The 25,071-nt window shown below is 45.8% G+C and overlaps 2 protein-coding genes across 14 annotated transcripts in view; both read right to left on the bottom strand.

Moving 5' to 3' along the window:
- The window catches only part of IFT52 (intraflagellar transport 52), a 54,775-nt gene extending 43,327 nt beyond the window's left edge, over positions 1 to 11,448 (bottom strand). For 3 of the 5 annotated variants that reach the window (XM_028827171.2, XM_028827169.2, XM_077948143.1), the window contains exons 1-3: positions 11,325 to 11,448; positions 7,558 to 7,682; positions 5,941 to 6,028 (exon numbers count right to left, since the gene is read on the bottom strand). Coding sequence is in view for 4 of the 5 variants with exons in the window: in XM_028827169.2 (XP_028683002.1) it covers positions 5,941 to 6,028; positions 7,558 to 7,676 (207 nt within the window). In the remaining variant the exon portion in view is untranslated. 5 annotated transcript variants of the gene reach the window in all.
- Positions 11,449 to 11,774: 326 nt separating this feature from the next.
- Positions 11,775 to 25,071, bottom strand: part of SGK2 (serum/glucocorticoid regulated kinase 2) — a 33,011-nt gene continuing 19,714 nt past the window's right edge. For 7 of the 9 annotated variants that reach the window (XM_077951842.1, XM_015148967.3, XM_077951841.1 and 4 more), the window contains 2 exons: positions 23,520 to 23,609; positions 16,598 to 18,453 (listed from right to left, as the gene is read on the bottom strand). In XM_077951842.1, the coding sequence (XP_077807968.1) occupies positions 18,289 to 18,453; positions 23,520 to 23,609 (255 nt within the window). In that variant the 3' untranslated portion in view covers positions 16,598 to 18,288. Of the gene's footprint in view, positions 13,691 to 16,597; positions 18,454 to 23,519; positions 23,610 to 25,071 lie in introns of those variants that run through there. The other 2 variants (XM_077951840.1, XM_015148965.3) reach the window with 2 other exon arrangements.

The following is a 25,071-nucleotide window of genomic DNA, read 5'->3' as shown; positions in this document are numbered from 1 at the left end:
GAACATTGATCATTATCAGTAGATGGTCCATTTGTTTCATTTCCCCTAGACTATCAGTTCCTAGAATGGAGAGATCAAGTGCTATTTGACTTTGATCCCTAGCGTTAGTCCTAGAACCTGGCACATAACTAGGTACATAACAGATCCTTAGTAAATATTTTTTGGAACAACAACAGAAAAACAAAACAAATGGGTTATAACTGCATGGATCCTGGACCCTGAACAACAGACTGAATCTCTCCCTAAATTCATCTTCCTTTTTCTTCCTTTTGATTTCCTCTCAAACTCCTCTTCCCAGATAGCCGTAAATATATGCTATGTTCTATGACTGATAACAGCAAGCCAGATCTAGTTTGCAATATATATTCTCAGAACATAGCTTTCACTTGGGAAATTCTACTGGGACTTGGTATTTATGATTATGTGGTTCTGGGATTTGTCCATGTTGCCTAAATGCAATGAGTGTACAGTAAGTATTAGTATCTACTGTGTCCTATTGGCCATCTGGCATTGGAAGAAAAAGACACATGAAGGACGTGGTGTGCAATAACACAGATGGGCAAAAGTTGAAGGAGCTTCCACGAATTAATTATGACCCAGTTTCCAGCTCTGCATGTAAGTGAGACCCTTCTAACAAAAGAACAGATATTTGGTACAAATTGGAGGTTTCTTATTTCTTTATCGCAAAAACAGGAAGAAAGATTAATTTTACAGACTTAAATTTTAGAAATTGGCTTAGAATGCATTCACACTGTTAAGTTTTACAGTGTGGCAGCAAATGTGAGATATTTCATGTAATCAAGACTGGGTGATCCAGGCCAGTGGCTCTCAGTGGAGGCATTTAAATCATCTAGCATGTATTATGGATCACCATAATATTAATATTAATACGGCATAATATTAATGCCATAATGTTAATGTTTAAGAACATTTTAGTGGGTGAAGGGCAGGGAAGTTAAGGTCCTGCAATATTCAGACCAGTCCCACACAGTAAAGAACTGTTTCACATGAGAAGACATGACTATCTTCTCAGATAGTCACATAGGTTTAAAAAAGAAAAAGCAAACAAACAAATGAAGCTTAGCCTAAAATCTAACTCCAATTTATTTATTTTTTTTGAGATGAAGTCTCGCTCTGTCACCCATGCTGCAGTGGCTCAATCTCGGCTCACTGCAACTTTCACCTTCTGGGTTCAAGTGATTCTCCTGCCTCAGCCTCCTGAGTAGCTGTGACCACAGGCGCCTGCCACCACACCCAGCTAATTTTTGTATTTTTAGCAGAGACAAGGTTTCACCATGTTGGCCAGGTTGATCTCAAACTCCTGACCTAAGGTGATCCACCCGCCTCGGCCTCCCAAACTCCTGGGATTACAGGAGTAAGCTACTGCGCCCAGCCCAAATTATACGTAAATACTGCACAAAGTATTTTTTGCACAACTTAACATATACTGAATTCCCAGGTACCCAACTACCATGTAAACTGAGAGAAGAATTATACTCTTTTTATTAATAGAACTTTACCAAGAGTTAGTCAATATTTTGGAAAAATCACATCACCGACAGCAACACGGCTCGTGATTTGAATTGCCAATACATCACTTCCTCCAGTCTGCATATGTAGCTATCCCATTCATGGGAATTCTATACATTTATTACACATTTATTTCAAAATGTCAAACATAAAGAAGTGTTCTAATGTATGTATGACCAAGCATTAACAAACTGAAATATGTATATTCTCCTAGTATATATATGCCTAAACATTTACAATTTGAAATACATATATTCTTTCATAAATCATCCTCTAATTTATGTACATTAAAGTTAGGAAGCTGTATTGCTTTACTTTTTTAATGGTGGTGGTTTAGATTATCTTTGCATTTCAATTCAGGGTAACAAAGTTGGCACTGGTAATATAGGTGGATGCTGGTCTGTTAGGGTTGGAAAATACTAGTCTCAGCCATGTGGTTACCTGGTCGTAACTGAATACCACCACAAAGCTAGTCTGATGCGTTAATGCAGTTGAGGTGGAAATAAGGGAAGACTGTTCAGCCTAGTTTCTAGCCTGATACTAGCACCAAATATCAGACATATGATGTCTGTCCTGTCACAGAAGTTTCTGGAAGCCAACATGAAAAAGGCATCACACAGCTCTCCAGGGGTAACAGTCTAGGAGGCCAGCAGCTATGACAAGGAAAGCAGTGATCTCACCAGCATGAGCCTATTGGAAGAACTGTAACACAAGGGCATGCTGGTTCCTAGAAAAAAAAGCTAATAGCTTTTCTCCCTTTTCTTCCCACCTCACTCCAACTCCAAAGAGAAGGCATGGTGTCAGGGACTGGTCTGGGAGAGGACGTTTTATTAGGATAAAGTTACATCAGACTTGCCTCTCGAAGGACTTGTGTCTCTTGGATGCAACAGCCTTCCATCCCTGGAAGCCCAAACTAAGGCTTGGCCTGGCACCCATCTCCACTTGGGAAAAGGCCCAGGCACCAAGTTCTGACCCTCTCTCTGGATGCCCCTGTGTTCCCGAGGCTGGTTGGTTCCTGGCAAACATCAGGCCAACTCTCACTGGCTTCGCTAGGTGGATGGGGAGATGGAGCCAAAGCCCAACAAGTAATAGAGTGTTGCTCTGCAGGCCACTGCCCTCTGTGTGTACATTTCCCTCAAGGTCTCAGTGGGTTGGAGTTGCTGGTTACTTCCACAATGCCAATGGTAATTCCTACTCCTTCTGTCAATTAACCTGATCAAACAATCATGTCTCTCTCCATGCCATTCCCAGAGGGGAAGCTCGCCTTGCAATCAAATTGAGAAACAAAGGACACTAGAAATGCTCCCCATTGGACCTCTTCCCCATGGCACCACCCAGAGAAACAGCAGGAGACCGTGGCTGGCCTCAATCTAAGGACCACATTGGCCTTGCCCTGCCTCATCCTCCCTACTCCCCATATTCTCTCTGAGCACAAAGGTACTTCCCATTCTCTGTAAAATGGCTCTTTCTATGTTCTGGGATTTTTGTTTTATTGACTGTGAAAAAACACACCTAACTTTTCCTAAATTTACCATCTTAACCATTCTGAAGTATATAGTTCAGCAGTTTTTTTTGTTTTCTCTTTTCAGACAGGGTCTCTGTCGCCCAGGCTGGAGTGCAGTGGCGCAATCTCGGCTCACCGCAACCTCTGCCTCCCATGTTCAAGCGATTCTCCCGCCTCCACCTCCCAAGTAACTGGGAGTACAAGCGTGCGCCACCACGTCGGCTAATTTTTGTATTTTTAGTAGAGATGGGGTTTCACCATGTTGGCCAGGCTGGTCTCGAACTCCTAGCCTCAAGTGATCCACCCACCTTAGCCTACCAAAGTGCTGGGGTTAGAGGTGTGAGCCACTGTGCCTGGCCTAGTCCAGCAGTATTAAATATACTCACACAGTTGGGCAACCAATCTGCAGAACTGCTTTCATCTTGCAAAACTGCAACTCTATACCTATTAAACAGCAACTCTCCATTCCCCACTTCCCCCAGGTCCTGGCAATCACCACCCTTCTATTTTCTGTCTCTACAAATTCGACTACTCTACATACCTCATGCTTGCATAAGTGAAATACAGTATTTGTCTTTTAGTGTCTGCCTTATTTTCATCTGGCATAATGTCCTCAAGATTTATTCATGTTGTAGCATGTATCAGAATTATCTTCCTATTTAAGACTGAATAATACTCCATTGTATGTATATACCATATCTTATCTATTCATCTGCCAATGGATACTTGGGCTATTTCCACATTTTGGCTATTGTGAATAGTGCTGCTAAGAAGATAGGTGTGCAATTATCTCTTTGAGATCCGGTTTTCCATTCTTTTGAGCATATACCCAGAAGTGGAATTGCTAGATCATATGGCAGGCTTTTTTTTTGTTTTTTTTTTTTGAAATGGAGTCTCCCTCTGTTGCCCAGGCTGGAGTCCAGTGACCCGATCCCTGCTCACTGCAACTCTGCCTCCCAGGTTCAAGTGATTCTCCTGCCTCAGCCTCCCAAGTAGCTGGGATTACAGGTGCACACCATCACGCCTGGCTAATTTTCGTATTTTTAGTAGAGACGGGGTTTCACTATGTTGGCCAGGCTAGTCTCAAACTCCTGACCTCAAGTGATCCACACGCCTCAGCCTCCCAAAGTGCTGGGATTACAAGCATGGGCCATCACACACAGCCATCATATGGCAATTTTATGCTTAAATTTTTGAGGAACTGCCATACTGTTTTTCATGGTGACTGCACCATTTTACATTCCCACCATCAGTGTGGAAGGGTTCCAATAACTTCCCATTCTCACCAATACTTGTCATTTGTATTCTGGGCCTTACATTTATCATTCTTTATCCATTCCATAAACCAGAATAATAAATATCTTTATTTTAAATGGAATTTTCCTTTTTTTTTTTTTCTGAGATGGAGTTTTGCTCTTGTTGCCCAGGCTGAAGTGCGAATAGCACAATCTTGGCTCACAGTAACCTCCGCCTCCTGGGTTCAAGCAATTCTCCTGCCTCAGCCTCCCGAGTAGCTGGGATTACAGGAACACGTCACCAGGCCTGGCTAATTTTGTATTTTTAGTAGAGATGGGGTTTCTCCATGTTGGTCAGGGTGGTCTCGAACTCTCGACCTCAGGTGATCCACCTGCCTCGGCCTCCCAAAGCGCTGGGATTACAGGTATGAGCCACCGCACCTGGCAGAATTTTCCTATTTTCAAAGCAAAAATATAGCAAAGAAGTGTGGCTAGTGGCCGGGCGCAGTGGCTCACGCCTATAATCCCAGCACTTCGGGAGGCTGAGGTAGGCAGCATAAGGTCAGGAGTTTGAGACCAGCCTGGCCAATATGGTGAAACCCCGTTGCCACTAAAAATACAAAAATTAGCCAGGCGTGGTGGTGGGCACCTGTAGTCCCAGCTACTCAGGAGGCTAAGGCAGGGAGAATTGCTTGAACCCGGGAGGCGGAGGTCGCCGTGAGCTGAGATTACGCCACTACACTCCAGCCTGGGTGACAGAGTGAGACTGTCTCAAAAAAAAAAAAAAAAAAGAAATGTGGCTAATATTTAATTGGCCCACACTATGTGTTTGATACTTTACATGAAGCATCTTGGTTAATCATCACAATTCCATGATGAAAAGAGAGATGAAGTGACTACCTTAAGGCCACACAGTAAGTGGTGAAGGAGGATTCAGATCCAGTATTTCAGAGCCCAGGCTCTTAATCATTTCACCATATTCCTTCTTTTTTTTTTTTTTTGTTTTTTTTGTTTTTTGTTTTTTGTTTTTTTTTTTTTGAGACGGAGTCTCGCTCTGTCGCCCAGGCTGGAGTGCAGTGGCCGGACCTCAGCTCACTGCAAGCTCCGCCTCCCGGGTTCACGCCATTCTCCTGCCTCAGCCTCCCGAGTAGCTGGGACTACAGGCGCCCGCCACCTCGCCCGGCTAGTTTTTTTTGTATTTTTTAGTAGAGACGGGGTTTCACCGTGTTAGCCAGGATGGTCTCGATCTCCTGACCTCGTGATCCGCCCGTCTCGGCCTCCCAAAGTGCTGGGATTACAGGCTTGAGCCACCGCGCCCGGCCTTTTTTTTTTGTTTTTTTTGTTTTTTGTTTTTTGTTTTTTTTGTTTTTTGAGACGGAGTCTCGCTCTGTCGCCCAGGCTGGAGTGCAGTGGCGCGATCTCGGCTCACTGCAAGCTCCGCCTCCTGGGTTTACGCCATTCTCCTGCCTCAGCCTCCAGAGTAGCTGGGACTACAGGCGCCCGCCACCGCGCCCGGCTAATTTTTTGTATTTTTAGTAGAGACGGGGTTTCACCGTGGTCTCCATCTCCTGACCTTGTGATCCGCCCGCCTCGGCCTCCCAAAGTGCTGGGATTATAGGCGTGAGCCACCGCGCCCGGCCCCATATTCCTTCTTTAGTGGATATTTCTTACCTCAGCTGCAGTAAATTTTTCCCTTGGTCCAGCTGTAATCCACAGTTTCACTCCATTTAACTTCTCAGATGTGATTTCATCTTTTAAGCTAGAAATACAATTTTAAAAGCAAATATTAGGTCCATAATTTAAATCAATTTATGTATTGTTTTAGTCTCTCAACTATTTGGAAGCAGAGGCCACAGAGGCTCAGAGATGAAGGGACTTAGATGTAACTGGTCCAGTCTCTCTCCCAAAGTGAGAATTCCTTCTAAGGCCTGCCCCAGAGTCATCTGGCCTCTGTCCAAATACTTCCAGTAAGTCAAGGTGTTCAAATCAAGCCATGCTAAAGCATAAGGAAGTCCTCAACTACTAATTCAATCAGCCCTACCATTAGCTCGTATGATTACATATCCTCACCTATTAAGAAGAAACATACACATACACAAAGTCAAAGTTATTCTCATTTAATTCTCATGTTTCCTTTCCCTAGTTCTGACCTCAGTCAAAATATGAAGAAAGCCTCTAAATCTTAAAAAGCTACATGTGTATAATTAGAATAATTTTTTGGTGTGTGATTTGGAAGACAACTTAATAATATGCTGCTTTAATAATATCCTAATTGCTGATTTCAGAAGAAATGTTTTTTGGTTTTTGTTTTTGACAGTTTCCCTCTGTTGCCCAGGCTGGAGTGCAGTGGCATGATCTCGGCTCACTGCAGGCTTCACTGCCTGGGTTCAAGGAATTCTTGTCCCTCAACCTCCTTAGTAGCTGGGATTATAGGCACGCACTATCAACTCAAGTGATCTGCCTGCTTCAGCCTCCCAAAGTGCTGGGATTACAGGCATGAGCCACTGCGTCCTGTCCAAGAGATCTTTTAATAAGAATTTATTTAATTATGAATAATTTTTTTATTTTTTGAGACAGAGTCTTGCTCTGTCACCAAGCTGGAGTGCAGTGGCGCGATCTCAGCTTACTATAACCTCCGCCTTCTGGGTTTAAGTGATTCTCCTGCCTCAGCCTCCCGAGTAGCTGGGACTATACGCAGGCACCATCATACCCAGCTAATTTTTGTAATTTTAGTAGAGACGGGGTTTCACCATGTTGGCCAGGATGGTCTTGATTTTTCTTTTTTTTTTTTGAGATAGAGTCTCACTCTGTTGCCCAGGCTGGAGTGCAGTGGCGCAATCTCGGCTCACTGCAACCTCCGCCTCCCAGGTTCAAGCAATTCTCTGCTTCAGCCTCCCAAGGAGCTGGGATTACAGGAACTTGCCACCATGCCTGGCTAATTTTTAAAAAATTTTTAGTAGAGATGGGGTTTCACCATCTTGTCCAGGCTTGTCTTGAACCCCTGACCTCGTGATCCACCCGCCTTGGCATCCCAAAGTGCTGGGATTACAGGTGTTAGCCACCGTGATGGCCAGTCTTGATCGCTGACCTTGTGATCCGCCTGCCTCAGCCTCCCAAAGTGCTGGGATTACAGGCGTGAGCCACCGCGCCAGACCTAATTCTGAATAATCTTTAAATTGAGCTTCTCCCACCTAAACAATCTATGTTACATAAGAAAATAAAGACTTCTCAGCTTTATCAGCAGGACAATATCATTTAGAAGGGAAAACAATATACATGGTCGGTCACCTCTGAATCTTCCAATTACTCCGAAGTTTTTTCTGCATGGATTTATAGCCGTTGTTGGTGGTAAATATCTCCTTTTTGTAGGCATTGAAAACAATGGTGCTCCGCAGCTCTTTCTCCATGGTTACCTTACGGAAGAAAGAAGGGATCAGAAAATCAATAAACAATATTCCAAAGACCCTAAAAGCAATAAATAGTTGCCTTCTACTACTATTTATCAAGAAAGGGCATACAACTGAAACCTATCTAGGAAATTCCTACAATTCTCAAAGGTCAAGAATGAAATGCAAAAGCACAGCACAGAAACCTAATACCAAAACCAACCCAGCCCTCCCCTACCCATTTTTGCTTTCCACCTCTTGCCCAGACCCTCCCAACAGCCTACACCTATGGCCCTGCCCCGCCATCACCCTGCTCTTGTGTCCCAAGACCATGTTTCCAACCTGATTCATCACTGCTAACTACTGTTAAGCGCAGGGTATAGTCTTCTAGATTCTTTTTTTCTTTTCTTTTCTTTTTTTTGAGATGGAGTCTTGCTCTATCTTCCATGCTGGAGTGCAACAGCATGATCTCGGCTCACTGCAACCTCCATCTCCTGGGTTCAAGCGATTCTCCTCCCTCAGCCTCCTGAGTTGCTGGGATTACAGGCAAGTGCCACCATTCCTGGCTAATTTTTGTATTTTTAGTAGAGACACGGTTTCACCATGTTGGTCAGGCTGGTATCGAACTCCTGACCTCGTGATCCGCCCGCCTTGGCCTCCCAAAGTGCTGGGATTACAGGGGTGAGCCACTGCACCCAGTTCTACATTCTTTTTATACATATATTAACTTACAGTTTTATTTTATGAAATAGGATCTTACCACACGCATTACTCTGAAACATTTGGTTCACCTAACCTTGTATATTTGACATCTTTCTTTGTCAGTACACATGGATCTACCATATTCTTTTAAACAGCTACACAGGGCTGGGTGCAGTGGCTTATGCCTGTAATTCCAGCACTTTGGGAGGCTGAGGTAGGAGGATCGCTTGAGCTCAGCAGTTCCAGACCAGCCTGGACCACATCTCTACAAAAATCAGCAGGGCATGCTGGCACATATCTTAGTCCCAGCTATTCAGGAGGCTGAGGTGAGAGGATTGCTTGAGCCCAGGAGGTTGAGGCTGCAGTGAGCCACAATCACCTCACTCTGCACTCCAGCCTAGAGAACAGAGCGAGACCCTGTCTTTAAACAACAACAACAACAAAAACAGCTGCACAGTATTCATTTTATGGATCTACCATAATTTATTTAACCAGTCATATACTGATTGACATCTTTTATCAAATATTTTATAAAACAATAGTAAAAACATCAATGTTAAACAACATGTTTTTCTGCACTTTGCCTATTTGTAGATTCTTACCTATTGAATGGCTGAGTAAATCATTTCCAAATTGCCCTCCAAAAAATTATGATTTTATACTTCCACTAACATGCTTCTGTTTCCACACAATCCTATTTTCAGTCTTTGTCGTCTTTGCCAAAAAAAAAAAAAAAAAGCCCTCATTACTGTTTTAATTTCCACTTTGAAGTTAGTGAGATAGTGGTCCCTTGCTATAGATTTCTGCCACTTGTATTTCTTTTCTTCTGATTTTCTTGTCCAGGTACTCCGATCATTTTTCTCTTGAAATTTTTCTTTTTAAAAACTTCTTCTTATTTGAGATAAAAGTCCCACACAGTGACCCAGCCTGGGAATGTATCGTGTGCAATCACGATACACCGCAGCCTTGACCTCCCGGGCTCAAGCAATCATCCCACCTCAGCCTCCTGGGTAACTGGGACTACAGGTGCGCACCAGTGCCCAGCTAATTTTTGAATTTTTTGCAGAAGCAAGGTCTCGCTATGTTGCCCTTAAACTTCTGGCCTCAAGTGATCCTCCTACCTCAGCCTCCCAAAGTGCTGGTTTACAGGCATGAGCCACTGCACCCAGTCAGGTTTCATAATTTTCTAATTGATCATTAAACAAATATTTTCTTAAATTTATTTGGCTTCTGATACTTTTTTTGGTTTGGTTGAATTTTGCAGGCCATAGAGATTTTAAATTTTATAGAATTAAAAGTATTAATATTTTCCTTTCTGGCTTCTGGATGACATGAAACATTTAGAAGAGTTTTTGTCATTCTAAGATTATAAATAAATTGAACAATGCTTTCTTTCAGTACTTTGCAATGTAATTTTTTTTTCCTTTTTCCTTTTTTTTTTTTTTTTTTTTTTTTGAGACAGAGTGTGCTCTGTCGCCCAAGCTGGAGTGTAGTGGCACAATCTCGGCTCACCACAACCTCCGCCTCCCAGGTTCAAGAGATTCTCGTGCCTCAGCCTCCCAAGTGGCTGGGACTACAGGCGCCCAACACACCCGGCTAATTCGTGATGTAATATTTTAACATTTAAATTTTAGTCCATCTGGAAATTATTGTGGTGCTCAAAACGGGCTTCATTCCGTTTTTTTTTTTTCCTTCTTTTTCGAGGCATAGTCTTGCTCTGTTACCCAGGCTGGAGTGCAGTGGCGCAATCTCGGCTGGCTGCAACCTCTGCCTCCCGGGTTCAAGTGATTCTCCCGCCTCAGCCTCCCCAGTAGCTGGGATTACAGGCGCACGCGATAGTAGAGACGGTCTTTCACCAGGTTGGCCTGGAACTCCTGACCTCAAGTGATCCACTCACTTTGGCCTCCCAAAGTGCTGGGATTACAGGTGTGAGACACCTCGCTCGACTGGTTCAACTTTCTAAATTACTAAAAAAGCTGCCTGACCCCAATTCACCTTTCTAATGCTGATTTGAAATTCAGTACCACCTTCCCTATATAATAAATCCCTATATATAACTGGCTCTTATTCTGAGTTCTAATATATTCTATCTGCCTGTAAGCTCCTGCTGAGTTCCAAACTTTCTTTTTTAAAAATTTATTTATTTTTTTCAGAGATAGAGTTTCCCTTTGATGCCCATGCTGGTCTCTGACTCCTGGGCTCAAGGGATCCTCCCGCCTCAGTCTACCAAGTAGCCAGGACTACGGGCCCACACTGCTGCACCCATCTTCTAAGTAGTTTAATTGCTATACCTTTATGTTATAATATCTGGTGGCTCTGGAGAGCTAATTTCCCTTATTACCATTAATTTTAGAATTTTCCTGGCTACTTTCACATATTTCTTCTTCTTTAAGCACTTTAACATCATTTTGTCCAGTTGAAAAACTGCCCCCTCCATGATCCCACTAATGTGACACATCTATTTTTTTTGTTCGGTTAGTTCAGCCCCTGGTGAGAGTAGCAGGTCTGCGTTCCTGCACCGTCAGACTTAGCTAGAAATGCATTTCCTTAATGATACTATAAGGCCTTTAAAACTGTAAAAATAACGAATATTTGGGTAACGCTGCACAACCATTCTCTCGCTTTCTCTTCAATAACATTACCAGTCAAATTAGTATTTCCCACATGAATACCGAGGCATCGCAGCCACGACAGAAGAGAGATTAAGACTTTACGATTCCTCTTCCGATGCTCTTTCATAGTCAGCGGAACGACTAAAAAAGCCGCATCACCCGAGGCCCTGCAGATGGGCGCCCAACCAGAGCGCCAGGACCCCGGGCTACGTCCGCGCCCACAGTTTACTTCACCCCGGTGGACCCTGGATGTTCTATGACTGGCCCAGCGGCCTCGAAGAGTGTGTCGAGGCCCTCGCCAGCTCCCAGGCCGCCCCACCGCCCCAGCTGGCCCACCACTGTTGTAGCCCTTTACCTGACGCCCAGCGACCACCGGTCACCTGACGCCGCCCAGCATCCCGCGGCCAGGTATCCAAGGCCGCTTAGTAACCGGGGAGGAGCGGCGTTGCGCCGGGAGGCGTGGCCCAGGACGCAGCGCTAGCTCCGGCCGACGTGATGACGACAGCACGGAAGGCGCCTCTCCGTCGCAGGCGTCAGGGGTGTTGGGTAGGGAAGCTGGCTGGTGTGGGACTGTACCATTTGGTGCATGAGGGGCAAAGCCAAAAACAAGGAGAATTAACTTTTCACGAAAAATAAACCCATTTAATTTTGTTATTTAATATTAATTACGACTAAAGACTAATAACAACGGTAGGACCCAAGTGCCCAAACTTCGCTCCACCCACAGGGAGGAGAATAGTGAAGTCTTCCAGCGAGGGGATTGGAGAATACGCCAGCCTCGATTCCCAAGGCGCAGGCGCAGAGCGGAGCCAGGCGAGGGCGGGGCCGGGCGGAGGGCTGGGCCGGACTATCAGGAACTACTTACCGGAAAAGGGTGAGCTGGTTTAGTGTTGAGAATGATAACACCGGGTAATTCTGCTTTATGAACTCCGCATCTTCGCTCGCCGTGGTGCTAGGCATGAGCGCCGGCGGTGAGCCCGCAGCCCTTTGGGCGGGGAGTTAGAACTTGAACAGATTGTACAAAAATGTGAAAACTATGAACTGTATTAGGGAGTCTGACGACTAAGCTCGTCAAAAAGGTGCCCCTGTTGAGCAGAGTTTTGAAGAAAGAGTGGTATTTATTAAGGCAAAGGCTGGGGAAGGGCGTTCCGGGCAGAAAGAACTGCTTGTGCAAAGAGCATCACCAATACAGGTTGCCCTGCCATCGCCATTAAGGTGGGAAACCAGAAGCCTGCAACTACCAGCAGGCCACCCGACTACCCAGGAAAGCGCTCTGTGCCTGCCTTTAGAGGTGTGTGGATTTGTGAACAACGCTGCAGCAGCCTGGAAGACCCAAACTGAAGATTGCAGAGAGTTCTGACAGTTTTTATTTACATTTATGTTTGTCTTCGAGTTTAGGATATTAAAACACACAACTCTTGTTGCTTTTCACAATTTCTGTCACTGGAAATTTTAAAAGTGGAGACGGGCCGGACGCAGCGGCTCTCTCCTGTAATCCCAGCACTTTGGGAGGCCGAGGCAGGTGGATCTCTTGATCCCAGGAGTTCGAGACCAGCCTGGGAAACATGGCGAAACCCGGTATCTACTAAAAATACGAAAAATTAGCTGGGCGTGGTGGCGCGCGCCTGTAGTCCCAGCTGATTGGGAGACTGAGGTGGGAGGATTGATTGATCCTAGGAGGCTGAGGCTGCAGTGAGCCGGCATGGTGCCACCGCACTCTAGCCTAGGCAACACAGTGAATCCCTGTCTCAAAAAAAGAAAAAAAAAGTGGAGAAGGGGTGATATGTGAATTCTCTGTGTCAGATGGAGTGGCTCATGCCTGTAATCCTAGCACTTTGGGAGGCTAAATTGGGAGGACTGCTTGAGGCCAGGAGTTTGAGACCTGGGTAACAGTAACACCTTTTCTCTCCAATAATAATAGTAATAAGGAAGGAGACCACTACTCCTGCTGCCCTCCTCCCCTCACCTTGCCTAGTTCACAAGACAGGAGGAAAGAGAGGAAGAAACAAAAGTAAGATAAATAGCCAGACAACCTTGGCACTACCATCTGGCCCTAGGAGTTAAACAAAGTAATAATAACATCAACCCCTGACCTAAACTACTTATCTGTAAATTTCAGACACTGTAGGAAAAAAGCATTGTAAAACTTTCTGTTCTGTTAGCTGATGCAGGTAGCCCCCCAGTCACATTTCCCACGCTTGCTTGATTTATCACGACCCTTTTCACGTGGACCCCTTAAAGTTGTAAGCCTTTAAAAAGGCCAGGTATTTCTTTCTCGGAGAGCTCGGCTCTTAAGACGCGAGTCTGCGGACGCTCCCGGCGGAATAAAAAACCTCTTCCTTATTTATTTATTTATTTATTTTTTAAATTTTTATTTATTTATTTTTTTAAGATGGAGTCTCGCTCTGTCGCCCAGGCTGGAGTGCAGTGGCGCGATCTCCACTCACTGCAAGCTCCGCCTCCCGGGTTCACGCCATTCTCCTACCTCAGCCTCCCGAGTAGCTGGGACTATAGGCGCCCGCCACCGCGCCCGGCTGATTTTTGTATTTTTAGTAGAGACGGGGTTTCACCGTGTTAGTCAGGATGGTCTCGATCTCCTGACCTCGTGATCCGCCCGTCTCGGCCTCCCAAAGTGCTGGGATTACAGGCGTGAGCCACCGCGCCCCGCCGTCTTCCTTCTTTAATCCGGTGACTGAGGAGTTTTGTCTGTGGCTCATCCTGCTACAGTAATAATAAATAAAAAAAGAAAATTAGCCAGGCATGGTGGCAACCACATGTAGTCTTAGCTACTTGGGAGGCTGAGGTGGGAAGATTGCTGGAGCCCAGGAGTTCATGCTGCGGTGAGCCATGATCGCTGCACTGCACCCCAGCCTGGGCAACAGAGTGAGACACTGTCTCTTTAGAAAAAAAAAAAAAAGAGAGAGAGAGAGTTCTGTTCTTGGGGATGCTGTATTTTGGTGCAAAATTGGGTGAATACAGTTTGCAGTTAGGGTAATAATAGAAATGAAGTATTCTCACTGAAAAGAGAGTAGGCCATCCCATTTGAAGGCTGGGACAAATCTTGGGATCTTTCTGCCTGATATGCAGTCTGTGTTTGCTACAGCACCTGCCCAGAGCATTTCTCCCACTGTTAGAGATTGTAGAAAGACTAAGAGTTTTGGCCAGGCGCAGTGGCTCACACCTGTAATCCCAGCATTTTGGGAGGCCAAGGCGGGTGGATCACTTGAGGTCAAGAGTTCGAGACCAGCCTGGCCAACATGGTGAAACCCCATCTCTACAAAAAAAAAAAAAAAAAAAATTAGCTGGGTGTGGTGGTGGGCGCCTGTAATCCCAGCTTCCCAGCTGCTTGGGAGACTGAGGCAGGAGAATCACTTGAACCCAGGAGGCAGAGGTTGCAGTGAGCTGAGATCGCGCCATTGCACTCTAGCCTGGGCAACAAGAGTGTAACTCCGTCCCTGCTCCCCCGCCAAAAAAAAGGCAAGAGTAAGACTTTTAGAATCAGTAGTGACTGTCACCAAGTTCAGTTCCTTGCTGTGACTTGTACCAGCTGGGTGACCTTGGGCAGTTTTCATAATTTCTGAGCAAATGTATCCTATCTGTGAAGTCAATTTTTTTATTTTATTTTATTTATTTTTTTTTTTGCCGAGACAGAGTCTTGCTCTGCTGCCCAGGCCGGAGTGCAATGGCATGATCTCAGCTCACTGCAACCTCCGCTTCCTGGGTTCAAGCATTTCTCCTGCCTTAGCGTCCCAGGTAGCTGGGATTACAGGTGCCCGCCACCATGCCTGGCTAATTTTTGTATTCTTAGTAGAGACAGGGTTTCACCATTTTGGCTAGGCTGGTCTTGAACTCTTGACCTCGTGAATCGCCCACCTTGGCCTCCCAGAGTGCTGGGATTACAGGCGTGAGCCACCGCGCCCGGCCTGAAGTTACTAATTTCTAAATGCTGGCTTATAGTGAGGATCGTAGATAATGCATATACAACTTGGAATGTGCTCCATAAACATAGGTTGTAGCATGTTCCATTCAACAGTATAGTTTTTCTTCGTGTTTATTTTTTATCCTGATGAAAATAATTGTGCTTTTGCAATCTCAGAACAGATAGAACCATTATGTGTTTCACCGTCCATGGCTGATTGTGTGCTTCTGACACTACTATTACGTTTCTGATCATTATACTCTTGTCTTGCTTTGGGAAGTTAGGGGGATTTTGACCTCTCCCTCATCTTGTCCCACATCTGTCAATTAGCCGGCACTATCAAGATGGAAATCAGTATGTTTCTTTCAGCGTTCTTAGCACATGTGAAAGCTTAACATGAGCTCTTCCTGACCCAGTTTTGATCTCTAATAGCTCAGTGTCATTGGTGTTTTTTCTGTGGTCTCCCAGACTTGTCCCCCATGATTCCTGGGGTAGGGGGCTGGGTGGTCAAGACTTGAGGAAGAGAAAGAGTGGGATTGAATTAAGAGGAAAAGGCAATAAAATCACCAGCACACACTGATCTAAGAAAGTTCCTTCCCTTGTCTCCTAACCAAAAAGCTAATAAGGCCACTCAGGAGTATGAACCACACATTTGTAAAAAACAAACATCTTTTCTTATTTATTTATTCATTTATTTATTTACTTATTAATAAGACAGAGTCACACTCTGTCGCCCAGGTTGGAGTGCAGTGGCACGATCTCGGCTCACTGCAACCTCCGCCTCCCAGGTTCAAGTGATTCTCGTGTCTCCACCTCCCGAGTAGCTGGGACTACTGGCATGTGCCACCACGCTCAGCTAATTTTTTGTATTTTTAGTAGAGACGGGGTTTCACCATATGGGCCAGGCTGGTCTACAAACTCCTGACCTCGGCCTCCCAAAGTGCTGGTATTATAGGCGTGAGCCACCGCGCCCAGCCAAAACGAACCACTTTTCCACTGAAGGAAGCACAATCCATCCCACAAGTGTTCTGAATTTATGAGGTGTTATAGCTCACGTTCTGTCTGATCAGAATTACCTTTAGAAATGACTAATCTTGGCCGGACGCGGTGGCTCATGCCTATAATCCCAGCACTTTGAGAGGCCAAGGTGGGCGGATCATCTGAGGTCGGGAGTTCGAGACCAGCCTGACCAACATGGAGAAACCCTGTCTCTACTAAAAATACAAAATTAGCCAGGTGTGGTGGCGCATGCCTGTAAACCCAGCTACTCAGGAGGCTGAGGCAGGAGAATTGCTTGAACTTAGGAGGCGGAGGCTGCAGTGAGTCGAGATTGTGCCACTGCACTCCAGCCTGGGCAACAAGAGCGAAACTCAGTCTCAAAAAAAAAAAAAGAAAAAGAAAAGAAAAGGAAATGACTAATATTGAACATATGGAGCTCCATGGTGGCGAGGAAGTTCTAGGCATCAATTCTGCAGCAGCCTCCAGCTCTGACAAGCTCTGAGCTCCCCTATGTGCAGTGGAGCATGGCACGAACCTGGCAGCCAGCCTCAGACCAGGAGCGGCATCCCGTTCAATGTCTCCTCTTCGAGACCCCATTTCTCACACGTGGCTTGTTCCAGCCACCTTTTGACTTAGCTCCTCACTAGAGATTTTGGCAGTCATTCTGCCTGGACCTAGTAGCCAGAGCGAGAAGCAGACCAGTACAAAAGTTCAATGTGAGAGCCCTGGAGCCAGCTTGTAGGGCTCCAAGTCCCAGCTCCGGCCTTTATTAGTTATGTGGCCTTCAGGCAAGGAACAACTTATCTGACTCTGCATCTTCACTGGTAAAAAGGGGATAGTAATAATTCCTACCTCAGGGTTGTTTGGATGGAAAATTTGTAATAGACATGGAAGAGTCTAGCACAGCAACTAGCCCAGCATAGGCAGGCGATCTAAAGCTAACTTTGGCCAATTAAGCAAAAAAGGACTGTGTTAAAAAGGATCAGAAGTTCTCAGATCATTTGGAAAGCTAGATAAGACTTGAGGCTTGGGCAGGTGCAGTGGCTCATGCCTGTAATCCCAGCACTTTGGGAGGCTGAGGTGGGAGGATCACTTGAGGTCAGGAGTTCGAGAACAGCCTGGCCAAAATAGCAAAACCCTGTCTCTGCTAAGAATACAAACAATAATTAGCCAGGTGTGATGGCGCGTGCCTATAGTTCCACCTACTAGGGAGGCTGAGGCAGGAGAATCACTTGAACCCGGGAGGCGGAGGTTGCAGTGAGCTGAGATAGCACCACTATACTCCAGCCTGGGCAACAGAGCAAGACTGTCTGAAAAAAAAAAGACTTGAGGCTTCCAGGAATGACATTGCAGGGCTGGTCTGATGGCATTGTTGCCATTGAGCACCAACTGCTACAGTTTGCATCCTTGCCACTTCTACACCAGGAACTCAATTTTGTGGATACTGCTGCCACAGTTACCACACAAAACAGCACTCCTGATTCCTTTCCTGAGTCAAAGTGTGGCATGGGTGCATCCCTGGTCCCCATGCCTGGCCCTGGCTAAGGGGAGGCTGGGAAAGTCGGTGTCTAGCATTTTCAGCTAAAAATACAAAATTAGCCAGGCGTGGTGGTGCATGCCTGTAATCCCAGCTACTCAGGAGGCTGAGGCAGGAGAATTGCTGGAACCTAAGTGGAGGTAGTTATTGCCCCCCATTAAGTCTCATAAAACAGGGGATTCCCTGGAGACAAGAAGGGGTTCAGATACCAGGCACCCAGACCCAATAACAAATGTCCAATATTACCCGCAACAAAGACGGATATCATCAACATAGAACAATTAGAGATATTGATACCCGATAAGCTTGTTACATCTCTGTCATTTTACACATTGAGATCAAAATCCAAACACCAGGAGGCCCTCTGGTAAAGCGTGCTGGGTGCCTACCCAACATTCTCCCCTTCTCCCTTTGTGTCAGAACCCCTTTGTTACAAGGGATAGTCACGTACCCAGCAAATAAGCCACATCTCCCAGCCTCCATTCCAGGTAGGGGTGGGTGGTTAGTGAGATGGAAGCAGAGGGAAAGCTCTTTAAAAGCACCCTTTGCTCTTCTCCCCCTTTCCTCTGTTTTCCTTTCCCCAAACACAAAATTGGCAGCTAGAGCTCCAGTAACCATCTGGTAGCAAACCTAACATTGGAAGCCATTTGTCAAGGTTGGCAGGGCAGAAATACAGCCTCTGAGTAGCCAATGACCTGTCCTGCCAGCCCTGGACTCCGTAACATTATTTTTCTTTTATGTGGTGGAAAAAATAAACCTGCTTCTCATGTAAGCCATTGTTACTTTGAGTCGCTCTTCCTAGCAGCTGAAGGTAATTCCTTACTAATACCAGCCAGCCTCAGTAGTTTCACAGGTGCTTCTCTTCTAGCAATCCAGGATGTCATCATCCTCTGGCGCGTAAGAAAATCCCAGAAATGCACTTGAGGCCCCAGAGCTGCTGGCCACAGTGTCAGGGGTACAGCCAATGGACTTGGACACAGCTTCCTGGGTGAACTCTGGGTCAAAATGCTTCAAGTCAGCAGGTCCTGCCTGTCAATGAAAGCCAACGATGAGAAGAAAACACCGGGGTCAGAGCTGCCAAAGGAGCCCAAATCCTCAGGGATGTCAGGCCTCTGTGAGTGCCCCATGCTTCCTAGTCATCCATACTTGACTGTCACTTTCCTGTGCATTTACAGTGATCATTTTATCCTCTCGCCTCCTGGTATTCTGCCTCTACACCAATCCTTAGACGAGTTAGTTAATCAATACATACTTACTGAATGCCTACCAGGTACTGTTCATGGCGCTGGGAACACAGGAGAACAAGGCAAAGTGAGCCCCTGTATTCATGGAGCTTACACTGTAGGGGGTAGGAGGATTGATAATAAGCATGTGTACAAATAGATAACTTAGGATGGTGACAGGTCCTGTGAAGAAGATAAAATAGGATAATATGGTGGAGATTGGGGCTGCTTTAGCTATTTTGGAGGAAGACCTGTGAGGGAGATTACAAAAATGATCACAAATTCTCCATTTCCCATCTAGAGGTGGAGTCTATTTCTCCATTCCTTTAATGTAAGTTAGCCATATGACTTGGTTAGGCCAATGGGACATTACCAAATATGACACAAGCAGAGGCTTGAAAAATGTACATCAGAAGTTGCTCTCTTGCTGTACTTCTAACCCTGAGGCCACCATGTGAACAGCCCCAGACTAGCCTGCTGGAGCATGAGAGGCTTTGTGAAGAACTCAGTTGCCCTGGCTGCCTGCCAACTCCCAGGCATGGGAGTGAGGCAATTCTAGATCAACAACTGCCAACTGTCCCGCTAGCTGACCACAGACGTGAGAGAGCTCCACAGAGACCAGCTGGCCTGGCTCAGACTGAAAAAAAAAAAACACATAGAATCCGAACAAAATAATTTTTTTTTAAGAGACAAGGTCTTTTTTGCCGTGTCACCCAGGCTGGAGTGCACTGGCATGATCACAGCTCACTACAGCTTCGACATCCCACCTCAGCCTCCTGCTGGGACTACAGGCATGCAGCACCACACCTGGCTAATTTTCTATTTTTCTATAAAGATGGGGTCTCGCCATGTTGCCCAGGCTGGTCTTGAACTCCTGGCCTCAAGCAATGGTAATGGCTCGGCCTCACAAAGTGCTGGGGTTACAGATATGAGCTACCATGCCTGGCCAAAAGATTGTTGTTTTAAACCACCTAGCTCTGGAGTTGCTTGTTATGCACCAAGAGCTAACCAATACAGTCTCTCCGAGGAGGAGGCCTCAGTTTTATAAAGTAAGCAGCCGAGGAAGGGGAAGGGCTTGCAAATCTTCTTTAGTGTGCAAGTTGGGCTACGGAGCCAAACAGATCAGTTTCCAGCTTCTTTTTTTTTTTTTTTTTTTTTTTTTTTTTGAGACGGAGTCTCGCTCTGTCACCCAGGCTGGAGTGCAGTGGCGCGATCTCGGCTCACTGCAAGCTCTGCCTCCTGGGTTTACGCCATTCTCCTGCCTCAGCCTCCTGAGTAGCTGGGACTACAGGCGCCCGCCACCGTGCCCGGCTAATTTTTTGTATTTTTAGTAGAGACGGGGTTTCACCGTGGTCTCGATCTCCTGACCTTGTGATCCGCCCGCCTCGGCCTCCCAAAGTGCTGGGATTACAGGCGTGAGCCACCGCGCCCGGCCTCCAGCTTCTTAATAAGGCTACAAGACAAGGTAGTCCCAGCCCAGCACTCAGAGTTCCAAGATCAGAATATGTATCCTGGCCCTTATTAGTTGTGTGACCCTAGAAGAAAATGATACTAAAGAAACTTACTGAAGACCTCACAAATGGTAGGTGGCAAAACCAGGAATCCAGCTTTGGAGTGTCTCATTCTAAAGTCCATGCATCTGTGCCTGGCATTCCATGTATGATTCTCTCTCCAGGGTATCAGTTTACATTGTCTTTACTGTCTTTTTAAAATTCCAAGGAAAAGAAGCTTTTCTGGTGCCTGGCCTGAGTGTATCCTATCTGATCCAGTGCCCAAAGACAAGTTCATGAATAGGTAATTCACGAAAGGAGAAATGTAAATGGTGAATTAACATTGGCAGTGTTTCGTATGCAGGCTGTTTCGATGGAAGGGGCTTGGCACCACGCTTTACAGGTAGACCACACAGCCTCAAATGCCCACCTCCAATAGGGCTCCTTTCATTCACACTGCTACTACCAATTAACATTGCAAAACCAGCACTTTGGGAGGCCAAGGCGGGAGGATCACTTGAGGTCAGGAGTTTGAGACCAGCCTGGCCAACATGGTGAAACTCTGTTTCTACTGAAAATACAACAACAAAAAAGTTAGCCAAGCGTGGTGCTAAACGCCTGTAGTCCCAGGTACTCGGAAGGCTGGGGCACGAGAATTGCTTGAACTTGCAGAGCTGGAGGTTGCAGTGAGCTGAGATCGTGCCACTGCACTTCAGCCTGGGCAACAGAGCAAGACTCCATCTCAAAAATATAAAAAAAAAAGCCAGGCACGGTGGCTCATGCCTGTAATCCCAGCACTTTGGGAGGCTATGGTGGTCAGATCACTTGAGGTCAGGAGTTCAAGACCAGCCTGGCCAACGTGGCAAAACACCATCTCTACTAAAAATACAAAAATTAGCCAGGTGTGGTGGCACATGCCTGTAGTCCCAGTCACTCAGGAAGCTGAGGCAGGAGAACTACTTGAACCAAGGAGACAGAGGTTGCCATAAACCAAGATTGCGCCACTGCACTCCAGCCTGGGCAACAAAGTGAGACTCCATCTCAATAAAATAAAATAAAAATGAAAATGAAAATAAAAACTGGCCAGGTGTAGTGGCTCACACCTGTTATTCCATCACTTTGGGAAGTTGAGGGGGTGGATCAGTTGAGCCCAGGAGTTCAAGATCAGCCTGGGCTACATAGAAAACAAACCCTCATATGTACAAAAAATACAAATTAGCTAGGGGTAGTGGCACCCACCTCCCAGCTACTCGGGAGGTTGAGATAGGAGGATGGCTTGAGCCCAGGAGGTGGAGGTTGCAATAGGCAGAGATCATGCCACTGCACACCAGCCTGGGTGATAGAGTGAGACCCTATCTCAAAAAATAAATAAATTTTAAAAACTAACCATCTTTACTATAAGACAGAGAAATATAAATTAAAACAATTAAGAGATGCTGTTTTTTACTTACCAAATTTGCAAAGTAAAAAACAATAACAACACATGCTTCAGAGTGCAAGTAAGATGAGAACTCTCCAGCAGGTGCCGCTGGTAGGCAGTAGATGGTTCTCCCTTCCACACAGTGAAAAGGCCTAAAAATGGCCGGGTGTGGTGGCTCACGCCTGTAATCCCGGCACTTTGGGAGGCCAATGCAGGTGAATCACTTGGGGCCAGAAGTTCGAGACCAGCCTGGCCGATATGGTGAAACCCCGTTTCTACTAAAAATACAAAAATTAGCCAGGCGTGGTGGCACATGCCTATAATCACAGCTACTCGGGAGGCTGAGACATGAGAATTGCTTGAACCTGAGATCATGCCACTGCACTCCAACCTGGGCAACAGAGAAAGACTCTGTCTCAAGGAGAAAAAAAAAAGAGAGAGAGAATCTGAAAATGTGAGCATTGGGAACCCCCATCTGGAATCCATCTTAAGGAAATAACCAGAATTCTGGACAAAGACATATACTTAAAGCTGTTCATCAGGACATCATTATAAAGAAAAAAACATAGTAATAACAAGAAGATTGCCATTAGGAACATGGGTGAGTAAATTATGTTACCAACATAGGATTGAAATATTATGCAGCCACTAAAAATTGTACTTATAAATTTTTTATGACATGAGGAAATTATAACAACATAGTTTTTAGCCAAAAAAGGAGGAAGATATATAGATGAACAGATACACACACATACACATATAGATATTATAAAGTAGGACCTAATTAGGTTAGAAAAAAAAAAACCCAGGCTGGGCACGGTGGTTCATGCCTGTAGTCCCAGCACTTTGGGAGGCTGAGGTGGGCGGATCACAAGGTCAGGAGATTGAGACCATCCTGGCTAACACGGTGAAAACCCATCTCTACTAAAAATACAAAAACAAAATTAGCCGGACATGGTGGTGGGTACCTGTAGTCCCAGCTACTCGGGAGGCTGTGGCAGGAGAATGGCATGAACCCAGGAGGCGGAGCTTGCAGTGAGCTGAGGTGGCGCCACTGCACTCCAGCCTGGGCAACAGAGTGAGACTCCATCTCAAGAAAAAACAAAACAAAACAAAAAAACACATAGAAAAGTGACTGGAAGGAAATATGCCAGTGGTTTCCCTTAAGTAGTGAGATAATAAGCATTTCCTCACCGCTACTTTAAACTTTTCTGTTTTACATACATTCCTCTTTTTTTTTTGAGACAAAGTCTCCCTCTGTTGCCTAGGCTGGAGTGCAATGGCATGATCTTGGCTCACTGTGACCCCTGCCTCCCGGGTTCAAGCTATTCTCCCACCTCAGCCTCCCGAGTAGCTGGGATTACAGGTGTGCACCACCACTTCTGGCTAATTTTTGTATTTCTAGTAGAGATGGGGTTTCACCATGTTGGCTACACTGGTTAGTTCTTCCTTCCACACAGTGAAAAGGTGGTACGAATCAAGAACCTAAAAATGGCCGGGCTGACCTCAGTGATCTGCCCTTAAGTGATCTGCCCACCTCAACCTCCCGAAGTGCTGAGATTACAGTCGTGAGCCACCGCGCCTGGCCAGTGTTTTACATACTTTTTGTAAGAATATATGTCATTTTTATTATCAGGAAAAAGTCTATAAATAGAAAAAGATAAAATATTTCTAAAGGGCTTGGCCCTATGTGGGTGTGCTACGTGACACACAAACTGTAAAAGGCTCTGAAGTCAGAGGTATTTATTGGTGCTAAAGGTAAAGGAGCAGCAACATGGCTCTTTATCCAAGAGCTGCACCTGTGGTCACGACCAGTTCTACCTCTAACTGACTGTGTAGCCTAGGACAAATGCCTGAGCTTCTTGGACCCCCAGTTTTTCCATCTGGATAAGGAGAGTTGGTACACATAGCAAGCTCCCCCAGCCCCAGAAATCCAGAATCTAGAATGTTGTGACCTCTTACCACATTTGGGTTGAAGGGTGGAGTTAGCCTCTTGTGGTACAGGTCATCCCAGTTTATAGGGCTGAAGAATACATGGTTCTTAATCTCCAGCTGCAGGAAGTGCAGAAAAAAGGTGCTAGTTAGAAGTAGCCCTCCCCATGGGTGTTCTCACCTCACTCCCACATCCTCCAGAGCTCCACCAGCAACTGGCTGTCAACTGGAAATTAACTTGCAGTTCTGGCCGGTTTCCTGGGACAAGAGAGTTTTGTAGCCAACCCTCTCCCACCATCCAGAATCCAAACCCTTCTCCCCACTACAGCATCTGTTTATTCCAAAACTATTTACTGAGCATCTTCTCTGGGCACCAACTCCTTGCTAGGCTTTGGGGGTGTCAGTGAATAAGACAGCAGAATCTGCTCTAGGGGTGGGGAAGTGCCAGTGGGAGCTTGGGGACCCCTCCCCTCACTCTGCTTCAGTACATCTTGAGTTTTCCAGTATGCAAACAAGAGAAATAGACTAAATCAACTCACTATGGAAGGCTTGAAAAATAAAGCCCCCAAGAAGACCTTCGGATTCCCAGACAACCAGATTTTAGGACTCAGCCCTGGTCATGATTCACCACCTTTCCTAATCAAAATCAACATTGGCACCAACTTCTTTCCATCACATCCTCTGTCTGTGTTCTCAAATAATCATTCTCCACCTCCCTATATCGGGAACCCCAGTGGGCTGGTTAACAACTCAGATCCAAAATATCTCCATAAGAGGTTGGGTGCGGTGGCTCATGCCTGTAGTCCCAGCACTTTGGGAGGCCAAGGCGGGTGGATCACCTGAGGTCAGGAGTTCATGACCAACCTGGCCAACATGGTGAAACCCCGTCTCTACAAAAATAGAAAAATTAGCCAGGCGTAGTGGTGTGTGCCTATAATCCTAGCTACCTGGGAGGCTGAGGCAGGAGAATCGCTTGAACCCAGGAGGCAGAGGTTGCAGTGAGCCGAGATCATGCCACTGCACTCCAGTCTGGGCGACAGAGCAAGACTCTGTCTCAAAATAAAAATAAATAAAGCCTCCAAAAGAATACCCGAGAAATTGGTAACACTGGCTGCCTCTGAATTGAGGAACTAGGTGGCTGGAAGGACTTTTTCTGGATACTCTTTTGTACCCTTTGAATTTTGATCTATGTGAATGTATAACTTATTTTATTTTATTTATTTTTTTTTTTTTGAGACGGACTCTCGCTCTATCGCCCAGGCTGGAGTGCCGTGGCCGGATCTCAGCTCACTGCAAGCTCCGCCTCCCGGGTTCACACCATTCTCCTGCCTCAGCCTCCCGAGTAGCTGGGACTACAGGCGCCCGCCCCCTCACCCGGCTAGTTTTTTTGTATTTTTTTAGGAGAGACGGGTTTTCACCGTGTTAGCCAGGATGGTCTCGATCTTCTGACCTCGTGATCCGCCCGTCTCGGCCTCCCAAAGTGCTGGGATTACAGGCTTGAGCCACCACGCCCGGCCTGTATAACTTATTTTAAGAGTCATACTTTTTTTTTTAAGATGCAAATTTTTGCTTGGAACAGGAG

The sequence above is a fragment of the Macaca mulatta genome, chromosome 10, assembly GCF_049350105.2.
Source record: "Macaca mulatta isolate MMU2019108-1 chromosome 10, T2T-MMU8v2.0, whole genome shotgun sequence".
Classification (NCBI taxonomy): Eukaryota; Metazoa; Chordata; class Mammalia; order Primates; family Cercopithecidae; genus Macaca; species Macaca mulatta.
The sequence above is the reverse complement of the archived record's forward strand: the minus strand, read 5'-3'. Positions and strand labels throughout refer to the sequence as shown.